Here is a 23,928-nt window from a genome sequence, read left to right as displayed (position 1 = left end):
GGTCCGTCCATTTCACCCTCTAGCGCCTCCGAGCCGTGCCCCATGGAGCTCGGGGGCGCTGGCGCTAGAGAGAGGAGGGGTCGGCTTACGAGGGGGTCCATCTCCTGCACCAACTGTGGTCGGGGAGGACACACCGCGGCTAGGTGCTGGGGATGGCCTCCTAGGGGAGAGGACGACAGGTCCCGCACTGGGGAGTCCTTCCAGGTGAGTAGGCGCCCCACTCACCCAGAGCTCTCTGTTGCACATTTCTGTATACCTGTGCGTTTTCCACAGGTAGCACCTCATTCCCAGCATAAGGCGCTGGTAGATTCAGGCGCGGCTGGGAATTTTGTTGATAAGAAGTTTTGTTTAGCCTTAGGGATTCCCCTTCTCCCTGTTGATGTCCCTTTCCCCGTTCATGCCCTAGATAGCCGTCCGTTGGGTGCGGGCTTGATCAGGGAGGTCACTGCGCCACTTAGGATGTGTGCGCAGGGGGGTCATCAGGAGATGATTCAGCTATTTCTGATCGACTCGCCTGCGTATCCGGTGGTGCTGGGCATGCCCTGGTTGAGTACCCATAACCCATCTATTTCGTGGCAGGAGAGGGCTCTGATGGAGTGGTCTGCCCAGTGTGTGGGTCGATGTTTAGGCGTTTCCGTAGGGGCTACCTCGGTGGAGAGTCCAAAACAGGTGCCCGCATTGCACGTTCCCCCTGAGTATGGGGATTTGGCTATTGCGTTTAGTAAGTCGAGGGCGACGCGGTTGCCGCCCCATAGGCAGGGAGATTGTGCGATAGACCTCCAGGCAGGAGCTGCGCTCCCACGGAGCCATGTGTATCCTCTGTCTCAGGAGGAGAAGAAAGCTATGGAGACTTACATAGACGAATCTCTGAGACAAGGATACATACGGCCTTCCACTTCCCCTGCGTCCTCGAGTTTATTTTTTGTGAAGAAAAAGGATGGTGGGTTACGCCCGTGCATCGATTACCGTGGTCTCAATCAGATCACGGTGAAGTACAGTTATCCACTCCCGCTGATTGCGACCATGACTGAGTCATTGCATGGGGCGCGTTTCTTCACTAAATTAGATCTCAGGAGCGCGTACAACTTGGTGCGCATCAGGGAGGGCGATGAATGGAAGACAGCCTTTAGTACCACCTCGGGCCATTACGAGTATCTTGTCATGCCATACGGGTTGATGAACGCTCCGTCAGTTTTCCAATCATTCGTGGATGAGATCTTCAGGGACATGCAGGGGCAGGGGGTGGTTGTGTACATAGATGACATTCTCGTGTACTCGCCTACCCGAGTCGAGCATGTGGCCCTGGTGCGCAGAGTGTTGCGGAGGCTGGTGGAGCACGACCTGTATGTTAAGGCAGAGAAGTGTCTGTTTTTCCAGGAGTCGGTCTCCTTTTTGGGGTATCAGTTGTCTGCGTCAGGGGTGAAGATGGAGGTAGACCGGGTGTCAGCCGTGCGTAATTGGCAAACACCAACCACTGTGAAGGAGGTGCAGCAGTTTTTGGGGTTTGCGAATTACTACCGGAGGTTTATCCGGGGTTTTGGACAGGTGGCAGCTCCCATCACGTCTCTTTTGAAGGGGGGTCCGGTGCGTCTGCAGTGGTCTGCCGAGGCAGACAGGGCGTTTGGGAGGCTGAAGGACCTGTTTACCTCGGCCCCGGTGCTGGCGCATCCGGATCCCTCTTTGCCATTTCAGGTAGAGGTGGACGCGTCAGAGGCCGGTATAGGAGCCGTGCTTTCACAACGGTCAGGCGCGCCACCTAAACTCCGCCCCTGTGCTTTTTATTCCAAGAAGCTCAGTCCGGCGGAGCGAAACTATGACGTAGGGGACAGGGAGCTGTTAGCCGTGGTACAGGCCCTAAAGGTGTGGAGGCACTGGCTTGAGGGGGCTCAACACCCTTTCCTCATTTTGACGGACCACCGTAACCTGGAGTACATCCGGGCAGCGAGGAGGCTGAACCCTCGCCAGGCAAGATGGAATATGTTTTTGACCCGGTTTACATTTAAGATCACGTACATCCCTGGGTCACAGAACGGTAAGGCAGATGCACTGTCTCTGCGGTATGACACGGAGGAGAGGTCCGTGGAGCCCACTCCCATACTGCCGGAGTCGTGTCTGGTGGCACCGGTAGTGTGGGAGGTCGATGCTGAACTCGAGCGGGCGTTACGCACCGACCCTAGTCCACCGCAATGCCCGGAGGGTCGGAAGTACGTTCCGCTCGAGGTTCGGGATCGATTGATCTATTGGGCTCACACGTCACCCTCCTCTGGACACCCTGGTATCGGCCGGACAGTGCACTGTCTTAGTGCCAAGTACTGGTGGCCCACGTTGGCGAGGGATGTGAGGGTTTATGTTTCCTCCTGCTCGGTGTGCGCCCAGTGTAAGGCGCCTAGACATCTGCCTAGGGGTAAGTTACTACCCCTGCCCGTTCCACAACGACCATGGTCTCACCTCTCGGTGGATTTCCTTACTGACCTTCCTCCGTCACAGGGGAATACCACTATACTGGTCGTTGTGGACCGGTTTTCTAAGGCCTGTCGTTTGCTCCCCATGCCGGGCCTTCCTACTGCCCTGCAAACTGCCGAAGCACTATTCACCCATGTGTTCCGGCACTACGGGGTACCCGAGGATATTGTGTCTGATCGAGGTCCCCAATTTACCTCCAGGGTCTGGAGAGCCTTTATGGAGCGGTTGGGGGTCTCGGTGAGCCTCACCTCGGGTTACCACCCGGAGAGTAATGGGCAGGTGGAACGCGTGAACCAGGATGTGGGTAGGTTTCTTAGAACATACTGCCAGGACCGGCCGGAGGAGTGGGCAAGGTACGTTCCCTGGGCCGAGATGGCCCAGAATTCCCTACGCCATTCCTCCACTAACCTAACCCCTTTTCAATGTGTGTTGGGTTACCAGCCGGTTCTGGCACCTTGGCAGCAGAGCCAGATCGAGGCTCCTGCGGTGGATGAGTGGGCGCGGCGCTCGGAGGAGACATGGAACGCTGCACACGTCCACCTGCAGCGGGCCCTCCGTCGTCATAAGGCGAGCGCCGATCTCCACCGCAGTGAGGGACCGGTGTACGCACCTGGTGATCGAGTCTGGCTCTCTACCAGAAACCTGCCCCTCCGCCTGCCCTGTCGGAAACTGGGTCGGCGGTTTGTAGGGCCATTTAAAGTCCTGAGAAGGTTGAATGAGGTGTGTTACAAATTACAACTACCTGTTGAATATAAAAGTATTAACCCCTCGTTCCATGTGTCTCTTCTCAGGCCGGTGGTAGCTGGCCCACTCCAAGAAAGTGAGATCAGGGAGACTCCTCCGCCCCCATTGGACATCGAGGGGGCACCGGCGTACTCCGTGAGGTCCATCTTGGATTCGAGACGTCGGATGGGGGGTCTCCAATATCTAGTGGAGTGGGAGGGGTACGGTCCGGAGGAACGGTGCTGGGTGCCGAGGAGAGACATTTTGGACCCGTCTCTCCTGACGGAATTCCATCGTGGGCACCCGACGCACCCTGCTCCGCGTCCTCCTGGTCGTCCCCGAGGCCGGAGTCGGCGCACGTCTGGAGCCGCGCGTCAAGGGGGGGGTACTGTCACGGTTTCGGCCGATGCTGCCTCTCTTCCTTGCTCGGGCAGGCTTCGGCGTTCGTTGTCTCCGGAATACTAGCTGCCACCGTTGCATGTTTCTATGTTCGTTTGCTTTTGTCTGTTTGTTGTGACACCTGTTATCGTTTAGTGTAATTAGTGTCCTATAAGTTTCTCGTTGTGTTTGTCTAGTGTTGTGTGTGATTGATTTATTTCTGTAGTGTGTTTGCTTGTAGGAATTACTTATTCGCTCGGTTGAGCTTTACTCCACTGTGTTGGAGCGTTTTACGCACCTGTGTAGTGCGCCTTTTGTTTTGTCGCCTACGTGCGTAGTTTCGCCTTCGGGCAAGTTTGTTCTATTTTTCCTTGTTGGAAATTTCACTAAAGTCGTTTGGACTATACTTCGGTGTCCTGCGCTTGATTCCACCACTACACCCACCTACAGCAGTACTGACAGTGATGTTATGATGAATGGTCATAGCTAGCAATAATGACAAGAAGCTGCAATGTTGGGAATCTTAGGTGGCTCGTTTCAGCTAGTTTTATCTTGTTCTTGATGCCAACAACATAATGTATTTGAGAGACAACAATTGCTCATTGTGCACATTTATGTTTTCAATAAACATTTGGAGACTAAATATACTTTACATGTTGTCAACAATCTAAGCCAACCCCTTCTGTTTTGCTCCATAGTTGCGCATGTGTCAGTTTTGTTCCTGAACAACCAACCCGTCTATTGAACCTTCCTGCAAAGATATTAGAAATGGAGGAGATAAGAAAATGTATGGAGAAACGTATAATGCTCTGCCCAGCAGTGTCCACAAATCATGTTCACGTTGTAATGCTGTGTCACGTGGTTGCTAAACTATTCGTCACGCAATCCCTTCTAAAAGTCAGGTTATGAGTCAAGAAGAGAATTACTCTTTTCACGGTGCAATACTGAAGTTACTTTTTCGTAGCAGGTTAGGAGTTCTTACGCAGCAGTAAGTAAACCTTACTAGTAAACCTGCTATTTTACTCAAAAGTACTTAATGTCAGAATTTCAAAGCTATACGATATTACAGAGGACAAGTTAATGATCTCAAATCCTGGAAAATATTTGTAAGGTTGAGCTTCTTGTTCACATAATTCGTGCTCATGTTGTGTTTTTGTGCTAGCGCCCAATTGACTCCTTGTAGAGATTTCATTTTCGGAGTGTACCCAGAATGCACCGCACGGTCCATTGACAACGTACGGGCAACGTACACAGTTTCCCATCTCCTCAAAAGTATTTATTCTTCCAGTTAAAATCTTCAGCTTCCAATTGACCCTTTGCTAGCATTGGTAATGTTTGGTGGTCAATGGCTGAGCGCTAGCTAGCCAGCTGAGCTAGCAAACCATGTAACAAATGTATAATTTCGGATTTGAAAAATACTCCATCAACAGGCTCTGCATTTTAGAAATCACAGTAGCAAGTACTCTTGATGCACTGTTCAATTATTTAGCCATTAAAACAATTATAATCATAATTAAGAAAACTATCCGTTTTTCCCACTGCCCTCACTGCGTTCATGTGTTTCAAACATGAGCTTCAGCTTGTCTGAGGTGTCGGACTTGACAACAGTTGCTATCCATTGGAGCGCTGCGATTGGTTGGCCAAAATTCTGGGGCGGGGTTAAGCGAAGGGTCCATTGGCCCATTAAACTCTCTCCATGCTGTCCATGTTCTGATCTCACAAATAAATCACTGTTGGGAGCATATCAGTTGCGTACATTGTTTCATATTTTTGAGTATTCTCAGTTCTCTCTTGACACTTGAAGTGAGGAGCTCTTTTGAGAGGCCAATTTCAAGTACCATAAGAAAGTACAAAAATGCTTGACAGTAGTATTTCTAGTGCTAATGTTCAATAAACTCTCTCTCTCTCATTCCCTCTCTCTCTCTGCCTCAACTCAACATGCAGTCAAACATCAACGATTACTCACTGCTGCAGTAGCAAAACTTCTGTCATAAATGTCTCATCAGCGGTGTCACTGATGTCAGAATTCTCTCTTCAGTTCCAGGAACTCGAGTGCTGGCCACCGGAGGGGCTTCTTCTAACAAGGACATTCTGCAGGTTGGTGGTGTTGATAACCTTCTCTAGTCTAAATGTTTTTATAAACCCTATTTTAGGCTTTTTCTTTGCCGTACTGTGTGGTTTGGATCCCCGCGCGCGCGCGTGCGCGCACACACACACACACACACACACACACACACACACACACACATACACACACACACACACACACACACACACACACACACACACACACACACACACACACACACACACACACACACACACACGCTGATTAGAGTATGTGTGCTGTCCTCAGGTCGTGGCGTGAAGCTAATGCCATCTGACTGCCGTGTCTCCTGCAGGGCCACACAGCTGTGTTTGGGGCCTTGTGATTCGCTATAAATGTACACCGACCCCGGCTGACCTCTCTCTTCATACATTAGGCCCTGTGTGTGCTCTCATGGCCCCTGTGTTGTGCCCAGCCCAGCCCAGCCCAGCATGCCCCATGCATTTACAATGTGCTCCCCCTCAAGCAAGACACTTGGCTACAGTCCCTTCACTATTTTTGTGTGGGTGTTGTGGGCGGCATGCTCAGTTTCGATGATATTGACATGATGCAGTATTGGAAATGGAGACATTAGAAAGCATTGCCATGCCAAGCCCCTGCGGAACAGGCATTTGTTATGTATTCATCTTCTCTCTGTGATGTTGTTGTTGTTGTTACCTTTTAGAAATATTTTGACGCTACAGATGTTTTGTTTGCCGTCTAATTCTTTTTTTATTACAAAACATCATGTTATATCGCTCCACGCCTTAACAAGGTTATTCCCTGGTGAGTGGCGAGGTAATGAAATTAGAGCGCTGCAAAATTGTGTATGTTTTACACTCTAATTGAGGGGAAATGGAATCAATCGGCCTCAAAACAGGAAACAATAACCATGAGGAAACTGTATGCTCTTTTGTTTCTTGTTCGAGTGAAATGGATGAAAATGATAGCCTTCTATCCTCTCTGCAATGTTTAGAGATCTTATATAAGCCACCACTAAACTGTGTAAATACAGATACAATGCACATTATAGACTATATATAGAATTTAGTATGTGTCATTAGACATGGCTTTCTATATTGCAGACAGTGACTCATACAATGTAACATTTGCAGACAGTTACATTTCCAATAACATACACTCCCATTCCTCCTCTCTCCATACCCAGGTGCTATCTGACGTGTTCGATGCTCCTGTGTACACCATTGACGTGGCCAACTCTGCCTGTCTAGGCTGTGGCTACAGGGCCCTGCAGGGTGAGTAAGATTGACGTATACAGCAGAGTTTCTCCAACGCTGGCCCTGGAGAGCTGCAATACTGGGTGTGCAGGTTTTTGTTCCAGCCCCGCACCAATACCACTGTTTTTAAATCATCAACTAATCTTGGTCTTCGATCTTAACCATAATAGCGGATTCAGCTGGTGTTATTGCAGGGCTAGAACAAAAGCCTGCGCACCCAGTAGCTCTCTAAGACCGGAGTTGAAGACCCCTGCTATAGGAACCCTTGTGGAGATACATGTACAGAGTGACTCATGCTGTTATTCAGTATAATTTCCTGCCTATTTTGTTCCTGTGGTATATTAGCATTCTTTTGTGTTCAGCCGATTCCTCCATCTGACGGAGTTTAGAGGACACACATGTTGGATATTTTATGCTGGTTTCGCCATTAAAAGGATGTCCAGTAATTCACTCACATGTTCATCTGGAAGCGTACTAAATTAAGACAAATTAAAACATTCTCATCAGTGAATTCTATTGAACTTTGACACTTCAAAGGCTTAAGCCAGCATGGAACCGGCAGACAGAAAAGATCAATCGATTGATAATTCTATGAGCAGATTTTTTTTACAGCATCAAATAACCTGAAGAAGTCTTTGCTTCTAGTGTAAAAGAAAGATTTTTGGCATTTCAAACACTAGGCAGGGTTATATCATATAAGCTGCATTCAAACAGTAAGACAAATGTGTGCATTTCTTTGAATATTTGGATTGATATTCTGTTGGTGCAGTTGACATGTCATAATAATCCATTGATTAGTCTGATTCATGGGGATTTTTGGGCATGAATTTTGTCATCTGATACTTTGATCAGTGGGATCGATTGGCTCTCAAACTACCATTATCATAAAGATTAAATGGTATTTCCTCCCCCAAAATCGACTGTATGTACTGTAGCAGACCTGTGTTCAAAAGGTATTTGTTGTTTCAAATACTCTAGCTGCACTTGATTGAGCTCGCCTGAGGAAATGGAACCAATGGAATAGTCCCAAAAGTGCAAACCCCACCCATCTGGCACTCCAGGCAGGCTCAATCAAACACTCAACGTGGTTTAAAGAAAACAAATACTATTTGAATCCATGTCTGAATCATCTGACTTACAGCAGGAAAGAGAAAGGACAATCAACACTTAGTAATCCTTTGTCAGTTGGTCACAGCATTTAAATGTCAGCGAGAGGAATTTAATATGTCTTAGCATTTAATAAATGGTATTGAATCAATGGCTTTTTAGAGCTCAGCACTTTTAAGTTAGGCTTTAATTATTATTTTATTATGCATACTTGTTTTGCGGTCTCAACATTCACAAATGTTTTCCCGGTGTCCATAAACACTGCTTATGCGCCTAGCCTCGAGTACCTTTTAATGGAAGTCAAAACTCTCAAGTGGAATGCATCCGCTTGGTTGTTTTCCCTCCATTGTGTACGTGTGTTTTTCTCAGAACATTCATGTATAATCATGTGTTCACGTAGATCGTCAATTATACTTAATGAAAACCTAATAATGTTTCAACCAGACTTGGATGGGTTCATACATTATTTGTTTTTTTCCCCCCAATACTTTGAGCGTTTGATTGAGTCTGCCTAGAGTGCCGGATGGGCGGGGCTTGCACTTTTAAGACGATTCCATTGGTTCGATCATGCCAGGCAAGCTTAATCGAGCACAGCTAAAGTACGAAAGAAAGTGAATATCATCTGAACCCAGGTGTGGTTTCAATGTACCAATCCACAGCGTGAGGCAATTACAACACTGCTCAAAGGCCTAGCTCGCGTTACAATGGCCAAAACACAAAGAAATTCAACACTGAAGGCTTGAATCTCCTCATTAGCGATACTCTATATAAAGATTATGAATGAAGGAGGAAGATATATGACTTATGAGTAGCCTAAAGGTAGAGATGTACGGCATGTGTTTGATTAATCAGGCCTTTTGCATCACCGTCAGTCTAATCATTAAATCTTGTCATAAGTTGCTCATAAAAAAAGAATGCCTGCGGAGATGATGTTGACGAGAGCTCATCTCTTTACACCGTTAATTAAACAATAAAAAATGAAGTGTCTCTGCTTCCTTTCGCCATATACGGTCTGGGGGGCAACAGAGACAGAGCCCCTGTTCGAGGTCCTACGACGACAACCAAAGTCAATTTTCATTAAATGCAGTGCTCAGTTTGAATCGCTTGTCATTGTTTATTATATTCCAGAGGCGGGAAGCGGGGGGGGGGGGTAAATGTGCTTCTCCGGTGTCATTTCTCTGCTGAGTGATCTCATTAGTATTAGTATTTCTGTCATGTTTTGGGGTGACGGGGGAGACAGTTCCTGTTTGTCGTTGACAGGCCGGGCTTTTGGGCTCATTTTAGATTCCTCCGCTGTAACAGGATCTCGCCAGGGACCGAGGCTTAGAAACAAACCAATAAATACGTCTCTAAAACGTAGCCCGGATGGAACCTGACTTAATTCAATAAGTCTGCCAAGACCAATTGCCTCCTCGTCTTCGGGACGGTTGAAATTAAGCGCTCTGTCTTTTTTGGCAGAAACACGTGCAAGTGCACGCACACACACAAATGAAGCCTATCGAGCGGGGAAAGGAATTGTTCTATGCCGTGTTTTGGCTTCAGTCAAATGTTGGATGTCATGCCACAGTTTCCCAGCCATGGCTCACTAGGTACAGCTAAGACAAACCATGGATTTTTGATTACCAGCATATGAGTGAACTGGGTTTGGGGCTTGGATAAGTAGCACTTAAGCACAGCAGGCCTTCATAATTCTTGCATAAACGTCATGTGACTCGCAACATAAATATTGACTTAACGAAGCGTTCGCCCCAATTTCCATTGACCCACTTAGCCATCCATGTTGAATCATGTAAACTAACTGATGTAGAATACTATGTATGTATGATGCATATAATGGCCCCTAAAATACACCACAGCAATACTTCCATCTTGCCTTCCTTACTTAACTACAAACATCAACATATGTGACGTACGTATTTGATGTTTTTACTTTCACAAGTGACATATTATTTGGAGATTGGGTTGTCAGATCTGAGCTGAAATTGTCAGTTTCAATGATGGAAGAGAAAATAAATTGAGTATGGAAACCACAGTGATTGTGGCATTGTTCTACACAGCCTGGACCACGATATGTTAAAACAATATCCCTGCACCCAATAACCTGGCATCAAATGTCAAGAGCATTCAGATGGAGTCAACGGATATCGAAGAGACAAGATATTCGACTCCTGCTGAAAAGGTCAGCGGTGCCGTAATGTCTTACGTAAGCGACCGCTGACATCGTGACCAATTTAGACACAAAGCCTTGCTTCTTCCTTACACCTTCTCTTCACACAGTGTCCTTCAGAAACACTGAGCTTTAACACTATACAGCTTCTCTTCACACAGTATCCTTCAGAAACACTGAGCTTAAACACTATGCAGCTTCTCTTCACACAGCGTCCTTCAGAAACACTGAGCTTACAATCATATTTCAAGCTCTCTCATCCATTTATATGCAGATGATAGTCTTATACTCAGCTGGCCCCTCCCCGGATTTTGTGTTAAACTCTCTACAACAAAGCTTTCTTAGTGTCCAACGAGCTTTCTCTGCCCTACACCTCCAAAACAAAGGTCATGTGGTTTGGTAAGAAGAATGCCCCTCTCCCCACCGGTGTGATTACTACCTCTGAGGGTTTAGGGCTTGAGGTAGTCGCCTTATACAAGTACTTGGGAGTATGGCTAGACAGTACACTGTCCTTCTCTCAGCACATATCCAAGCTGCAGGCTAAGGTTAAATCTAGACTTGGTTTCCTCCAACGTAATCGCTCCTCTTTCACCCTAGCTGCCAAACTAACCCTGATTCAGATGACCATCCTACCCATGCTAGATTACAGAGACGTTATTCATAGATCGGCAGGTAAGGGTGCTCTCGACCAACTAGATGTTCTTTACCATTCGGCCATCAGATTTGCCACCAATGCTCCTTATAGGACACATCACTGCACTCTATACTCCTCTGTAAACTGGTCATCTCTGTATACCCGGCGCAAGACCCACAGGTTGATGCTTATTTATAAAACTCTCTTAGGCCTCACTCCCCCCTATCTGAGATACCTACTGCAGCCCTCATCCTCCACATACAACACCTGTTCTGCCAGTCACATTCTGTTAAAAGTCCCCAAAACACACACATCCCTGGGTCGCTCCTCTTTTCAGTTCGCTGCAGCTAGCGACTGGAACGAGCTGCAAAAAACACTCAAACTGGACAGTTTTATCTCCATCTCTACATTCAAAGACTCAATCATGGACACTCTTACTGACACTTGTGGCTGCTTCGTGTGATGTATTGTTGTCTCTACCTTCTTGCCCCTTGTGCTGTTGTCTGCGCCCAATAATGTTTGTACCATGTCTTGTGCTGCTGCCATGTTGTGTTGCTACCATGTTGTTTTCATGTTGTGTTGCTGCCATGCTGTGTTGTCATGTGTTGCTGCCATGCTATGTTGTTGTGTTAGGTCTCTCTTTATGTAGTGTGGTAGTGTCTCTCTTTTCGTGATCTGTGTTTTGTCCTACATTTTAAAAAAATAGGAAAAAGCCCCCATCCCCGCAGGAGGCCTTTTGCCTCTTGGTAGGCCGTCATTGTAAATAAGAATTTGTTCTTAATTGACTTGCCTAGTTAAATAAAGGTAAAAAATATTAATAAAATGACATGTGGTTGAAGCGAGCTAACCTTTTCCTTGATGAGTCCCTATTGATGTTTTAGCATTTATACACAGCTATCTGTTTTTACTTTGGCAGTTGAAATGTAATTCTCATTTTACGGATCTGGGAGTAATATATCCAACCTACGGTTTCTAGAATCAATTTCTCCATACGATTACATACACACACACACGCATACATATACACACATACATATATACACATACACACACACACATACATACATACATACATACATACATACATACATACATACATACATACATACAGTGGGGAGAACAAGTATTTGATACACTGCCGATTTTGCAGGTTTTCCTACTTACAAAGCATGTAGAGGTCTGTAATTTCTATCATAGGTACACTTCAACTGTGAGAGACGGAATCTCAAAAATCCAGAAAATCACATTGTATGATTTTTAAGTAATTAATTTGCATTTTATTGCATGACATAAGTATTTGATACATCAGAAAAGCAGAACTTAATATTTGGTACAGAAACCTTTGTTTGCAATTACAGAGATCATATGTTTCCTGTAGGTCTTGACCAGGTTTGCACACACTGCAGCAGGGATTTTGGCCCACTCCTCCATACAGACCTTCTCCAGATCCTTCAGGTTTCGGGGCTGTCGCTGGGCAATACGGACTTTCAGCTCCCTCCAAATATTTTCTATTGGGTTCAGGTCTGGAGACTGGCTAGGCCACTCCAGGACCTTGAGATGCTTCTTACGGAGCCACTCCTTAGTTGCCCTGGCTGTGTGTTTCGGGTCCTTGTCATGCTGGAAGACCCAGCCACGACCCATCTTCAATGCTCTTACTGAGGGAGGTTGTTGGCCAAGATCTCGCGATACATGGCCCCATCCATCCTCCCCTCAATACGGTGCAGTCGTCCTGTCCCCTTTGCAGAAAAGCATCCCCAAAGAATGATGATTCCACCTCCATGCTTCACGGTTGGGATGGTGTTCTTGGGGTTGTACTCATCCTTCTTCTTCCTCCAAACACGGTGAGTGGAGTTTAGACCAAAAAGCTCTATTTTTGTCTCATCAGACCACATGACCTTCTCCCATTCCTCCTCTGGATCATCCAGATGGTCATTGGCAAACTTCAGACGCGCCTGGACATGCGCTGGCTTGAGCAGGGGGACCTTGCGTGCGCTGCAGGATTTTAATCCATGACGGCGTAGTGTGTTACTAATGGTTTTCTTTGAGACTGTGGTCCCAGCTCTCTTCAGGTCATTGACCAGGTCCTGCTGTGTAGTTCTGGGCTGATCCCTCACCTTCCTCATAATCATTGATGCCTCACGAGGTGAGATCTTGCATGGAGCCCCAGACCGAGGGTGATTGACCGTCATCTTGAACTTCTTCCATTTTCTAATAATTGCGCAAACAGTTGTTGCCTTCTCACCAAGCTGCTTGCCTATTGTCCTGTAGCCCATCCCAGCCTTGTGCAGGTCTACAATTTTATCCCTGATGTCCTTACACAGCTCTCTGGTCTTGGCCATTGTGGAGAGGTTGGAGTCTGTTTGATTGAGTGTGTGGACAGGTGTCTTTTATACAGGTAACGAGTTCAAACAGGTGCAGTTAATACAGGTAATGAGTGGAGAACAGGAGGGCTTCTTAAAGAAAAACTAACAGGTCTGTGAGAGCCGGAATTCTTACTGGTTGTTAGGTGATCAAATACTTATGTCATGCAATAAAAGGCAAATTAATTACTTAAAAATCATACAATGTGATTTTCTAGATTTTTGTTTTAGATTCCGTCTCTCACAGTTGAAGTGTACCTATGATAAAAATTACAGACCTCTACATGCTTTGTAAGTAGGAAAACCTGTAAAATCGGCAGTGTATCAAATACTTGTTCTCCCCACTGTACATACATACATACAGTGGGGGAAAAAGTATTTAGTCAGCCACCAATTGTGCAAGTTCTCCCACTTAAAAAGATGAGAGAGGCCTGTAATTTTCATCATAGGTACACGTCAACTATGACAGACAAATTGAGAAAAAAAATTCCAGAAAATCACATTGTAGGATTTTTAATGAAATTATTTGCAAATTATGGTGGAAAATAAGTATTTGGTCACCTACAAACAAGCAAGATTTCTGGCTCTCACAGACCTGTAACTTCTTATTTAAGAGGCTCCTCTGTCCTCCACTCGTTACCTGTATTGATGGCACCTGTTTGAACTTGTTATCAGTATAAAAGACACCTGTCCACAACCTCAAAACAGTCACACTCCAAACTCCACTATGGCCAAGACCAAAGAGCTGTCAAAGGACACCAGAAACAAAATTGTAGACCTGCACCAGGCTGGGAAGACTGAATCTGCAATAGGTAAGCAGCTTGGTTTGAAGAAATCAACTGTGGGAGCAATTATTAGGAAATGGAAGACATACAAGACCACTGATAATCTCCCTCGATCTGGGGCTCCACGCAAGATCTCACCCGTGGGGTCAAAATGATCACAAGAACGGTGAGCAAAAATCCCAGAACCACACGGGGGGACCTAGTGAATGACCTGCAGAGAGCTGGGACCAAAGTAACAAAGCCTACCATCAGTAACACACTACGCCGCCAGGGACTCAAATCCTGCAGTGCCAGACGTGTCCCCCTGCTTAAGCCAGTACATGTCCAGGCCCGTCTGAAGTTTGCTAGAGTGCATTTGGATGATCCAGAAGAGGATTGGGAGAATGTCATATGGTCAGATGAAACCAAAATATAACTTTTGGGTAAAAACTCAACTCGTCGTGTTTGGAGGACAAAGAATGCTGAGTTGCATCCAAAGAACACCATACCTACTGTGAAGCATGGGGGTGGAAACATCATGCTTTGGGGCTGTTTTTCTGCAAAGGGATCAGGACGACTGATCCGTGTAAAGGAAAGAATGAATGGGGCCATGTATCGTGAGATTTTGAGTGAAAACCTCCTTCCATCAGCAAGGGCATTGAAGATGAAACGTGCCTGGGTCTTTCAGCATGACAATGATCCCAAACACACCGCCCGGGCAACGAAGGAGTGGCTTCGTAAGAAGCATTTCAAGGTCCTGGAGTGGCCTAGCCAGTCTCCAGATCTCAACCCCATAGAAAATCTTTGGAGGGAGTTGAAAGTCCGTGTTGCCCAGCGACAGCCCCAAAACATCACTGCTCTAGAGGAGATCTGCATGGAGGAATGGGCCAAAATACCAGCAACAGTGTGTGAAAACCTTGTGAAGACTTACAGAAAACGTTTGACCTGTGTCATTGCCAACAAAGGGTATATAACAAAGTATTGAGAAACTTTTGTTATTGACCAAATACTTATTTTCCACCATAATTTGCAAATAAATTCATTAAAAATCCTACAATGTGATTTTCTGGATTTTTTTCTTCTCATTTTGTCTGTCATAGTTGACGTGTACCTATGATGAAAATTACAGGCCTCTCTCATCTTTTTAAGTGGGAGAACTTGCACAATTGGTGGCTGACTAAATACTTTTTCCCCCCACTGTATGCACAAAGATAAATCCCAACATGGGTGATGTGGAAGTAGTTCCTGATGTGGACGGAACTTAAACACTCCATACACTCTGTCTATTCATTGATGCATTCTGATAAAAAATCTTCGCCTCTCCAACCAGAAAATGTCAGATTGATATCAAGGCTCATCTCTTGGAAGCGTACACGTACCATATGATTAAATTATCGTTCGTACATATTAATTAGTTCTCTGAGCCTATGGAATTAGGAAGGATATGCATGTGCGTGCGAACATTCAGCAATCATGAAGTCAAACAAGGACCTTGTGCATCGTTTGCTCTCAATGGCATTGATTATGAAGTTGCACATACATTTTCATTACAGTTTAGGGTGTACATACTGAAACCAGCTGTTGCTTTGAGTATGTAGATATAGGAAGTTATTAGTATTATATGTTTAATACCCGATGGATACACATTGTGACTGTGACGTACTCCTTTTCAACGATTGGTTGCCATTTGACTAACCTTTTACATGGTCGTATTTTATGTTTTCGGTAAACTGAATCCACTTTTTGTTTGCCAGGACTTGTTGCGGAATCAGGAATGTCCTTCGCTGAGGTGGTGAGAAAAGCCCCAGAACCCCAGCTTGCAGTGACCCCAACTCCTGGAGCTGAGAAGGTACAGTAACACAACACAATACAGTTCAGCAGCTTTCTCACTCTGTCTCTTTCCCTCTCTTTCTTTCTCTCTACCTCTCTCCCTCCCTCTCCCTGTCGCTAAGTCAACACCGCATCTTGATAGTGATCAGCATTTATTCATATTGTGAATCTGTGTCTATATATGGCCTCTTGCATATATGAGTAATACTTTGTGAAGGCATTTCAATACGTTTTCCAAATGAATCACATACTATTTTAAGGTAAGGCATGGGAATGATGTATGTATATGCTAAGGAACTAGCTGTCTGTGCCTCAAAGGCAATGGCTCCAGGTCTACATTTCTGTACAACATTTCTTTGATCACCTCTTTGATCTTTCTGAATGGTTTTAATGTTCTGCTACTGGCTCAGGGCAGACAGCTTGGATGTAACATGCCGCTGTTAAGTAGCACCAACAGGATTGGCAAAGTGCTTAGCAATGTGACCAATGAAATCACAGTGTCCTAACGAAGTGACCAATTAAATCACTGTGTCCTAATGACCTGACCAATGTAATCACAGTGTCTTCGCCGTATCCCGGCCTACCTCAAATGTCACAGAGCTCTGCTGTTTAACAGTGGCAGCGTCACAGGGGGAACATGGGGATTGTGTGAGTGACGGGCTACGACTACAAGAGTATTTTTTAGCCACTGAACTCTCCCCTCAGATTCCCCTCAGTCTCCAGACTTATTGGCTGCTGAATGGCTTACTTTTATGAGTCACTGCTTCTTCATTAAATGCTTCATCCCCCTTTGGTGAAGGGATTGTAAAAGTGAATTACATGCCAACCCCTCTGACCGGCGGTGGAAATACATGGGGCTCACGTGGGGACAGACAGTGGTTTGCTATCTAAATGGAGCCAGAGACTTTAGGTGTGTGTGTGTGTGAAAGAGAGAAACATTTACAGGAGGAGATGAATGGATGAGGGAAATGCTCAGTTCTAATTAAAATACATGTTATTTAGCACAAATAGGCCAATAAGGAGCTGTGTGAAATTGAAGTGACATTTGTGGGAATTAGCGGGCGAGGCAGCCATTGTGAGCATTTGTAAGAGATGCAGCCAATGCGGCCGCCGACGGTGGACTGATCGAGTGCCGTCTTTGATAAAACACAGCGAGGTAATTGGAGTTTGGCGTACGGGGTCGGCGACTCGCCGTCATTGTGAATGGCCTCTGCTGGGCTGCAGGTATCCTTTTATGTGCAAATGGCGGCTCGAGTGATGTTGTTAACCCTCTAGAGTCTAAACCGGGGGGGGGGGAATTCTTTTAAGATGGTCTTACCAAGGATCATTTAGCTATTTGATTTTGAATTTTAGGACCCCTTTAGGTATCCCCCCCCCCCCCCCCATTACTGCTATTAGCCCATAGAAACACATTGAATAACAGATGAATTCATAGAAAAACAGATAGTTACGTTTTAGAGATATAAAAAAGATCAGGAAACTATTTGTATATTTTTTCACACATATTTACCCCCTCCTTTTAGGTACTAAACTACTTACATATTTCCTTTTTTTTTTTTTTTGCTGGTACCGGCGAGTGGGCATCCTAGAGCAAACCTTTCCATATAGGGGTCATATTAGTGTGTAGGCCAAACTGTTCAGACGCTACAGACGTTTTTGTGAGAAGACAGATCTTCGGGATGTCTCATGGTCTGATAAATACCACTGTAGCTCGGCCACCTTCCAATGCAGATGTGGAAGGCAGCCATTGTCAGATGCGGTGGATTGAGACGCAGCTCATGCGAAAAAACCGATATCTCTATCTTAAACTGACGGATTTTGATGGGATGTTTTTACATTTTACATTTTAGTCATTTAGCAGACGCTCTTATCCAGAGCGACTTACAGTTAGTGAGTGCATACATTTTCATACTGGCCCCCCGTGGGAAACAAACCCACAACCCTGGCGTTGCAAGCACCATGCTCTATGAACTGAGCTACAGGGGACTTTAATATGCTAATTCGATTACCACAGGGCCGCAGAAATTGACTCGAGGGTTAACTGAGGTATATAGGTTGACCTCCCTTTGTAGGAATGCCCATTACTGACACAATGGTGTTTTTCTCTCCTCCCAGGTCCGTGTGAATGCCTCATGCTCTTATCGAGACCATCATTTATTACGAGGAAAATTTACTCACAAATCGTTCTGCCTTTACATTGTGAGAGCAGCTCACGATTCACATCGCACAAGAGTTCATCATGTTTATATGACGTATGAACATATCTTATGCATGGAAACCTATATATATATGTCTAGGACAAAACCATACAGTGCCTTGCAAAAGTATTCATCCCCCTTGGCGTTTTTCCTATTGCATTACAACCTGTAATTTAAATGTTTTTTTATTTGGATTTCATGTAATGGACATACACAAAATAATCCAAATTGGTGAAGTGAAATGGAAAAAATTACGGAAAAGTGGTGCGTGCATATGTATTCACCCCTTTTGCTATGAAGCCCCTAAATAACATCTGGTGCAACCAATTAACTTCAGAAGTCACATAATTAGTTAATTAAAGTCCACCTGTGGGCAATCTAAGTGTCACATGATCTGTCACATGATCTCAGTATATATATACACCTGTTCTGAAAGGCCCCAGAGTCTGCAACACCACTAAGCAAGGGGCACCACCAAGCAAGCGGCACCATGAAGACCAAAGAGCTCTCCAAACAGGTCAGGGACAAAGTTGTGGAGAAGTACAGATCAGGGTTGGGTTATAAAATAACTTTGAACTTCCCACGGAGCACCATTAAATCCATTATTAAAAAATGGAAAGAATATGGCACCACAACAAACCTGCCAAGAGAGGGCCGCCCACCAAAACTCACGGACCGGGCAAGGAGGGCATTAATCTGAGAGGCAACAAAGAGACCAAAGAGATATCCCTGAAGGAGCTGCAAAGCTCCACAGCGGAGATTGGAGTATCTGTCCATAGGACCACTTTAAGCCGTACATTCCACAGAGCTGGGATTTACGGAAGAGTGGCCAGAAAAAAGCCATTGCTTAAAGAAAAAATAAGTGAACACGTTTGGTGTTCGCCATAAGCCATGTGGGAGACTCCCCAAACATATGAAAGAAGGTACTCTGGTTAGATGAGACAAAAATTGAGCTTTTTGGCCATTAAGGAAAACGCTATGTCTGGCGCAAACCCAACACCTCTCATCACCCCGAGAACACCATCCCCACAGTGAAGCATGGTGGTGGCAGCATCATGTTGTGGGGATGTCTTTCATCGGCAGGGACTGGGAAACTGGTCAGAATTGAAGGAATGATGGATGGCGCTAAATACAGGGAAATTCTTGAGGGAAACCTGTTTCAGTCTTCAAGAGATTTGAGACTGGGATGGAGGTTCACCTTCCAGCAGGACAATGACCCTAAGCATACTGCTAAATCAACACTTGAGTGGTTTAAGGGGAAACATTTAAATGTCTTAGAATGGCATAGTCAAAGCCCAGACCTCAATCCAATTGAGAATCTGTGGTATGACTTATAGATTGCTGTACACCAGCGGAACCCATCCAACTTGAAGGAGCTGGAGCAGTTTTGCCTTGAAGAATGGGCAAAAATCCCAGTGGCTAGATGTGCCAAGCTTATAGAGACATACCCCAAGAGACTTGAAGCTGTAATTGCTGCAAAAAGTGGCGCTACAAAGTATTGACTTTGGGGGGGTGAATAGTTATGCACGCTCAAGTTTTCTGTTTTTTTGTCTTATTTCTTGTTTGTTTCACACCCAAAAAATATTTTGCATCTTCAAAGTGGTAGGCATGTTGTGTAAATCAAATGATACAAACCCCCCCCAAAATCAATTTTAATTCCAGGTTGTAAGGCAACAAAATAGGAAAAATGCCAAGGGGGGTGAATACTTTTGCAAGCCACTGTAAGGCCCAAGAGAGAACACATGCGCACATACTGTAGAGAGTTAGTGTGTGTGTGTGTTGTGTGTATATCTGTGTGTGCCTGAGTGCATGCGTCTGTGCGTGTGCTTACAATTCATGAAGCGCTTCACAGCAGGAGTGTGCCGAGGTGAAGGTATAAAGCAGGCAGTACCCATTAGACAACACACCGCACATACCTATAGATGAAGTGCGTGTGTGTGTGTGTGTGTACAGTTCATAAAGCGTTACATAGCAGCACAATGTGCTGAGGGGAACAGGTTCCTCTGACGTGGAAGCAGCAGGCACACTCTCCAATTAAGTTGTGCTCTTTTAGCCTCTGTAAGGGCTTAATTATGGGATAAGGGATGTGGCACATGCACTATATGTTTAGTTAATTAACATTGTCTGGGCTTACAAGAAGAGGATCCTGGGATGATTGACAGTTGTCACAATGGTGTGAAACGTACTGGTTTTGTACTCAGTCCAGAAGTTAAGAAGCAACATCAACAGTCAGGGTTGTAGTTGCACGTACGGTGTCCATATTTGGACTTCCTCACAAGAAGTTGGTGTCATAGTCATGCTCCTTCTCAGTTAAGTTTTTTGCAGCGTATTTGGTGGTTCTTCACAAATATTTTGGCATAAAAGCCCTCTCCTAGCAGGTGTGTCCTTCAGAGCACGTCAACAGATTGACAGTTCTATTATGTCAACAATGAAACAAGCAGTGGAGAAAAAAAAAGTTTTTAAAAGAGATGTTCCAAACGTGAGCTTAAACTTCAACCTTGATAAATATGCATGAGCTAGGACTGCGACAGCTTAATGGTAAACATCATAATCATTTTTTTTTGCTTTTGTCTTTATTCCCTAAATCCCTCACTTCTCTCCTCCTCTCTCCCCCCCCCCCACCCCCTTTCCCTTCCTAGAAGGTCGTCTATGTAGGCTATGTGAAAGAGAGACAGTAACGAAGTGGGTCGCTTGCTGTTTCTTAATTTGGAGTTTGACAGAAACATCACAGTTCAACGATTGTCTCATTGTGAAGGATTCTGGGAGGAAATATCAGATGTTACCCACCCCAACAAAGGCACATTACCATGGCGACTGGTATGATTTGGGGTCCCGGGAGAAGGGAGACTGTTTGACTTGTCGAATATCTCTCATGTCTTTGACATGTTGAGTTTCTCTGTTAATACTGAAATGTCGAATATCTCTGTTATCACCCAGTCAAAAAAGACATGCTCGTCATTGTAATGGCAAATGCATGAATAACAACATATATGCATATTAGATATCAGTCCTGTTTTTTTTGTGTATGGGTGCAAACAGTGGTAAGTCAAAAAAAATGTAAAGGGTGTTTTTATTTTATTGCCAAAGTTGATATCAAACGTGTACCTTTCTGTCATTAGAAACTGACAATAATACCACATGAGATATGAGATATAAATATGATTTTTATAATGCATTTATATCACATGCAAAATGCATGTATTTTAAATATTTAAAAAGAGGAACGTAAAAGATACATGTAGCTATGAAACTGGCTGGGTTTCTTAAGATGATACCGGGATTAGTGAGGAGATGTTTTTCAGGCTTTTCTCATGATGTACCCTTACATAATTCAGTATTCTTCATAAATAACAATGAGAAATTTCACAACTGCTTATTACATGCATGATGTAGCACATCGAACAGGGTTTCCTCCTGCAGCACTATGAATTTAGAAGCCTTTGATTATTACACTGTTTTGCGAGACAGCGTGTGGGACCCATTTCACACCAAGTGAATGACGGTGTTCTTCTTAATGAGACGCCAATGTAAATGATGTGTGTTAATTTTCCATTTATTGGCCACCAATCAAAACAAAAAGTGTGTTGTTGCCTGGTCTGTTATGTTCCTATACACAGTAGTCTGCCATATGTTCTGAATGAGCTGAAAGTCGTACATGTTGTTTCTCCTCTCCGTCCCTCAGTAGGCCGAGGCTATGGAACATGACACACACACACACACACACACACACACACCACACACACACACACCACACACAGTATTGTTTGTATTCTTAAAGATAGAAATGTACTGCTTTGAAATGTTATGAAAGACATAGTTGTTTTGTTGTCATCTCTTTCATTGTTTGCAGAAGATGAGCTCTGGACCTGTACAGGTGTAGGGTCTTAATTTGAGCCATTTTGCTATAGCCGGAAAAAAATTTTTTCGTAAGGGAAAATCAAATCAGAAATGTTTAAGTGGAAATTACTAACTTCGGAAGCCTTTTTAAACCTCAAATACACTAAGTTTGACATTTTCTGCATTTCAGGAAAGTTCTCCTGCAACAGGGGGATCAAATTAAGATCCTACATCTGCCTTACAGCTATTGAAAGAACCAGGGAACTTAATGTACTGTATGGCGAGTACATTATGTACTTTATGTACAGTAGCTTATCTTTGTGTTATTAATATAACTTTCATTCACTTTTACGTCACTATAGCCTACCTATTGAGCTTTAAAGTGATGTTGTCTCAGTCGGTTTCACAATACATTAACTACGGCGCTGCTTCACTGCAGTGTGCGTTTTGTTCTAGCTTCTCGGCACCGTATCTTTGAATGTGGTCTGAGGGACCGAGGAGCACTGTGTGTTTGTGTGTGATATTAGACTGCTCTATATTTGCTAGGCCCCTGTGGGAATTCATTGCAGATCACGTGTCAGCCCCTATTGGGCGGGAATACGTTTAGCTGTCAGGGCGGTGGCGGCAACCTATTAAGGAGCTGGTAGGAATCAGTCATGCCGGATTACCGTTCATTGCAGTTTTATGCAAACCCGTCGAACATCCTCCCTCCATATTTATGACAGCTACTCAGCTACCTGGGGTTGCTGGGAAAAGCAGAGGTGTTAGACGAAGTATACAGCACCCTGGACAGTTTTACTAACCGATAAAAAGGAATTTAATGAATTGCAAAGCCTTGTACTTCTTAATGTTAACTGCTAGCATGCTGATGCTGGCCAGGGATTTATAGGCTAACAGATAGCTAACACAGCTTTTGAAATAAACCTTCACAGTTTATTGAAAGCATAAATCAGTGTGTGAATATCCCTTTTTTAGCCTAATAATGTCGGTCATTTTTATCCACATAAGAAATCATGGATGTGCATAGGCCTCTGTGAGATTTCTCTCTGAGACCTGATTGATGTGGCCCAAAGAAATGGACTCCCCGGCCAAAAGGAGAGGAGTGTTAGTGTACCACACTACCCACTGTCCTCTGGGGCATCGGGGTGTTTTTGCTTTGGAAACGCTGGGGCTTTATCTCCCTTCATAGAGATTGTCAGAGGTCAGCAGGGGCTACACCATTCAGAGGGTTATTTAGTTGGTGTTTACCTTACACACACACACGCACACACACGTTTTGTTCTTCTATCCTCGAGGGGACCTAAAATTGATTTCCATTCAAAATCCTAGTTTTCCTAACCCGTAACCCTAAACCTAAAACCTGACCCTAACCCTAAACCTAACCACTAACCACTAACCCCTTACCCTAATTGTAACCCTAACCCTAATTGTAACCCTAAACCTAATCCCTAAGTTTAAAATAGCCTTTGTCCTCATGTCCCCACGAGGGAGAATTTTCCTTGTTTTACTATCCTTGTGGGGACTTTTTGGTGATTTTAGGATCCCACAAGAATAGAAGAACCAACCAACACACACCACGCACACACTAGTTGTACTAAACGTCTATCACACTTTACAAATTGAGTGTGCTGTTGACATGTACAATACAGCACAGTTCTCTTAGTATGCCCCCCAGGGATAGGCTGCTACTGCCAGAGCACAACATTAATGGATGGTGTCAAGGGGCAGAAAGCTGTTTTCTTAGGGATGGGGCACAGGCTGGCAGAGGAAAATATCTTTCACCCCTCCTTTTTCCCCCAAAATGTACTCTCCCGCAATGCACTCTCTATACACTCGGGTAAATTGCAAGAGGATTAGATTCACTGAAGGAAATGTAGAGTAAGATGTATCAGATTTTTCACCTAAGCTGCTTATCCATCCATATTCAGACCCCTTGACTTTTTCCAAAAAACATTTACGTTACAGCCTTATTCTAAAACGGATTAAATAAAATGTTTCCTTATCAATCTACACACAATACCCCATAATGACAAAGCAAAAACAGTTTTTTTGAAAATTCTGCAAATGTATTAAAAATTTAAAACAGAAATACCTTATTTGCGTAAGTATTCAGACCCTTTGCTATGAGACTCGAAATTGAGCT

At 44.6% G+C, this 23,928-nt stretch overlaps 1 protein-coding gene across 1 annotated transcript in view; it reads left to right on the top strand.

Moving 5' to 3' along the window:
* xylb (xylulokinase homolog (H. influenzae)) overlaps positions 1-23,928 on the top strand; it is a 65,702-nt gene that overhangs the window by 29,805 nt on the left and 11,969 nt on the right. Inside the window, exons 16-18 of the mRNA XM_084178985.1 lie at positions 5,603-5,661; positions 6,819-6,906; positions 15,675-15,769. Of these exons, the coding sequence (XP_084035111.1) occupies positions 5,603-5,661; positions 6,819-6,906; positions 15,675-15,769 (242 nt within the window). The remainder of the gene's footprint in view (positions 1-5,602; positions 5,662-6,818; positions 6,907-15,674; positions 15,770-23,928) is intronic.

This window comes from Coregonus lavaretus (assembly GCF_964263955.1).
Source record: "Coregonus lavaretus genome assembly, chromosome: 2".
Taxonomy (NCBI): Eukaryota; Metazoa; Chordata; class Actinopteri; order Salmoniformes; family Salmonidae; genus Coregonus; species Coregonus lavaretus.
Note: the sequence above shows the minus strand (reverse complement) of the source record. Positions and strands in the feature narration are given on the sequence as shown.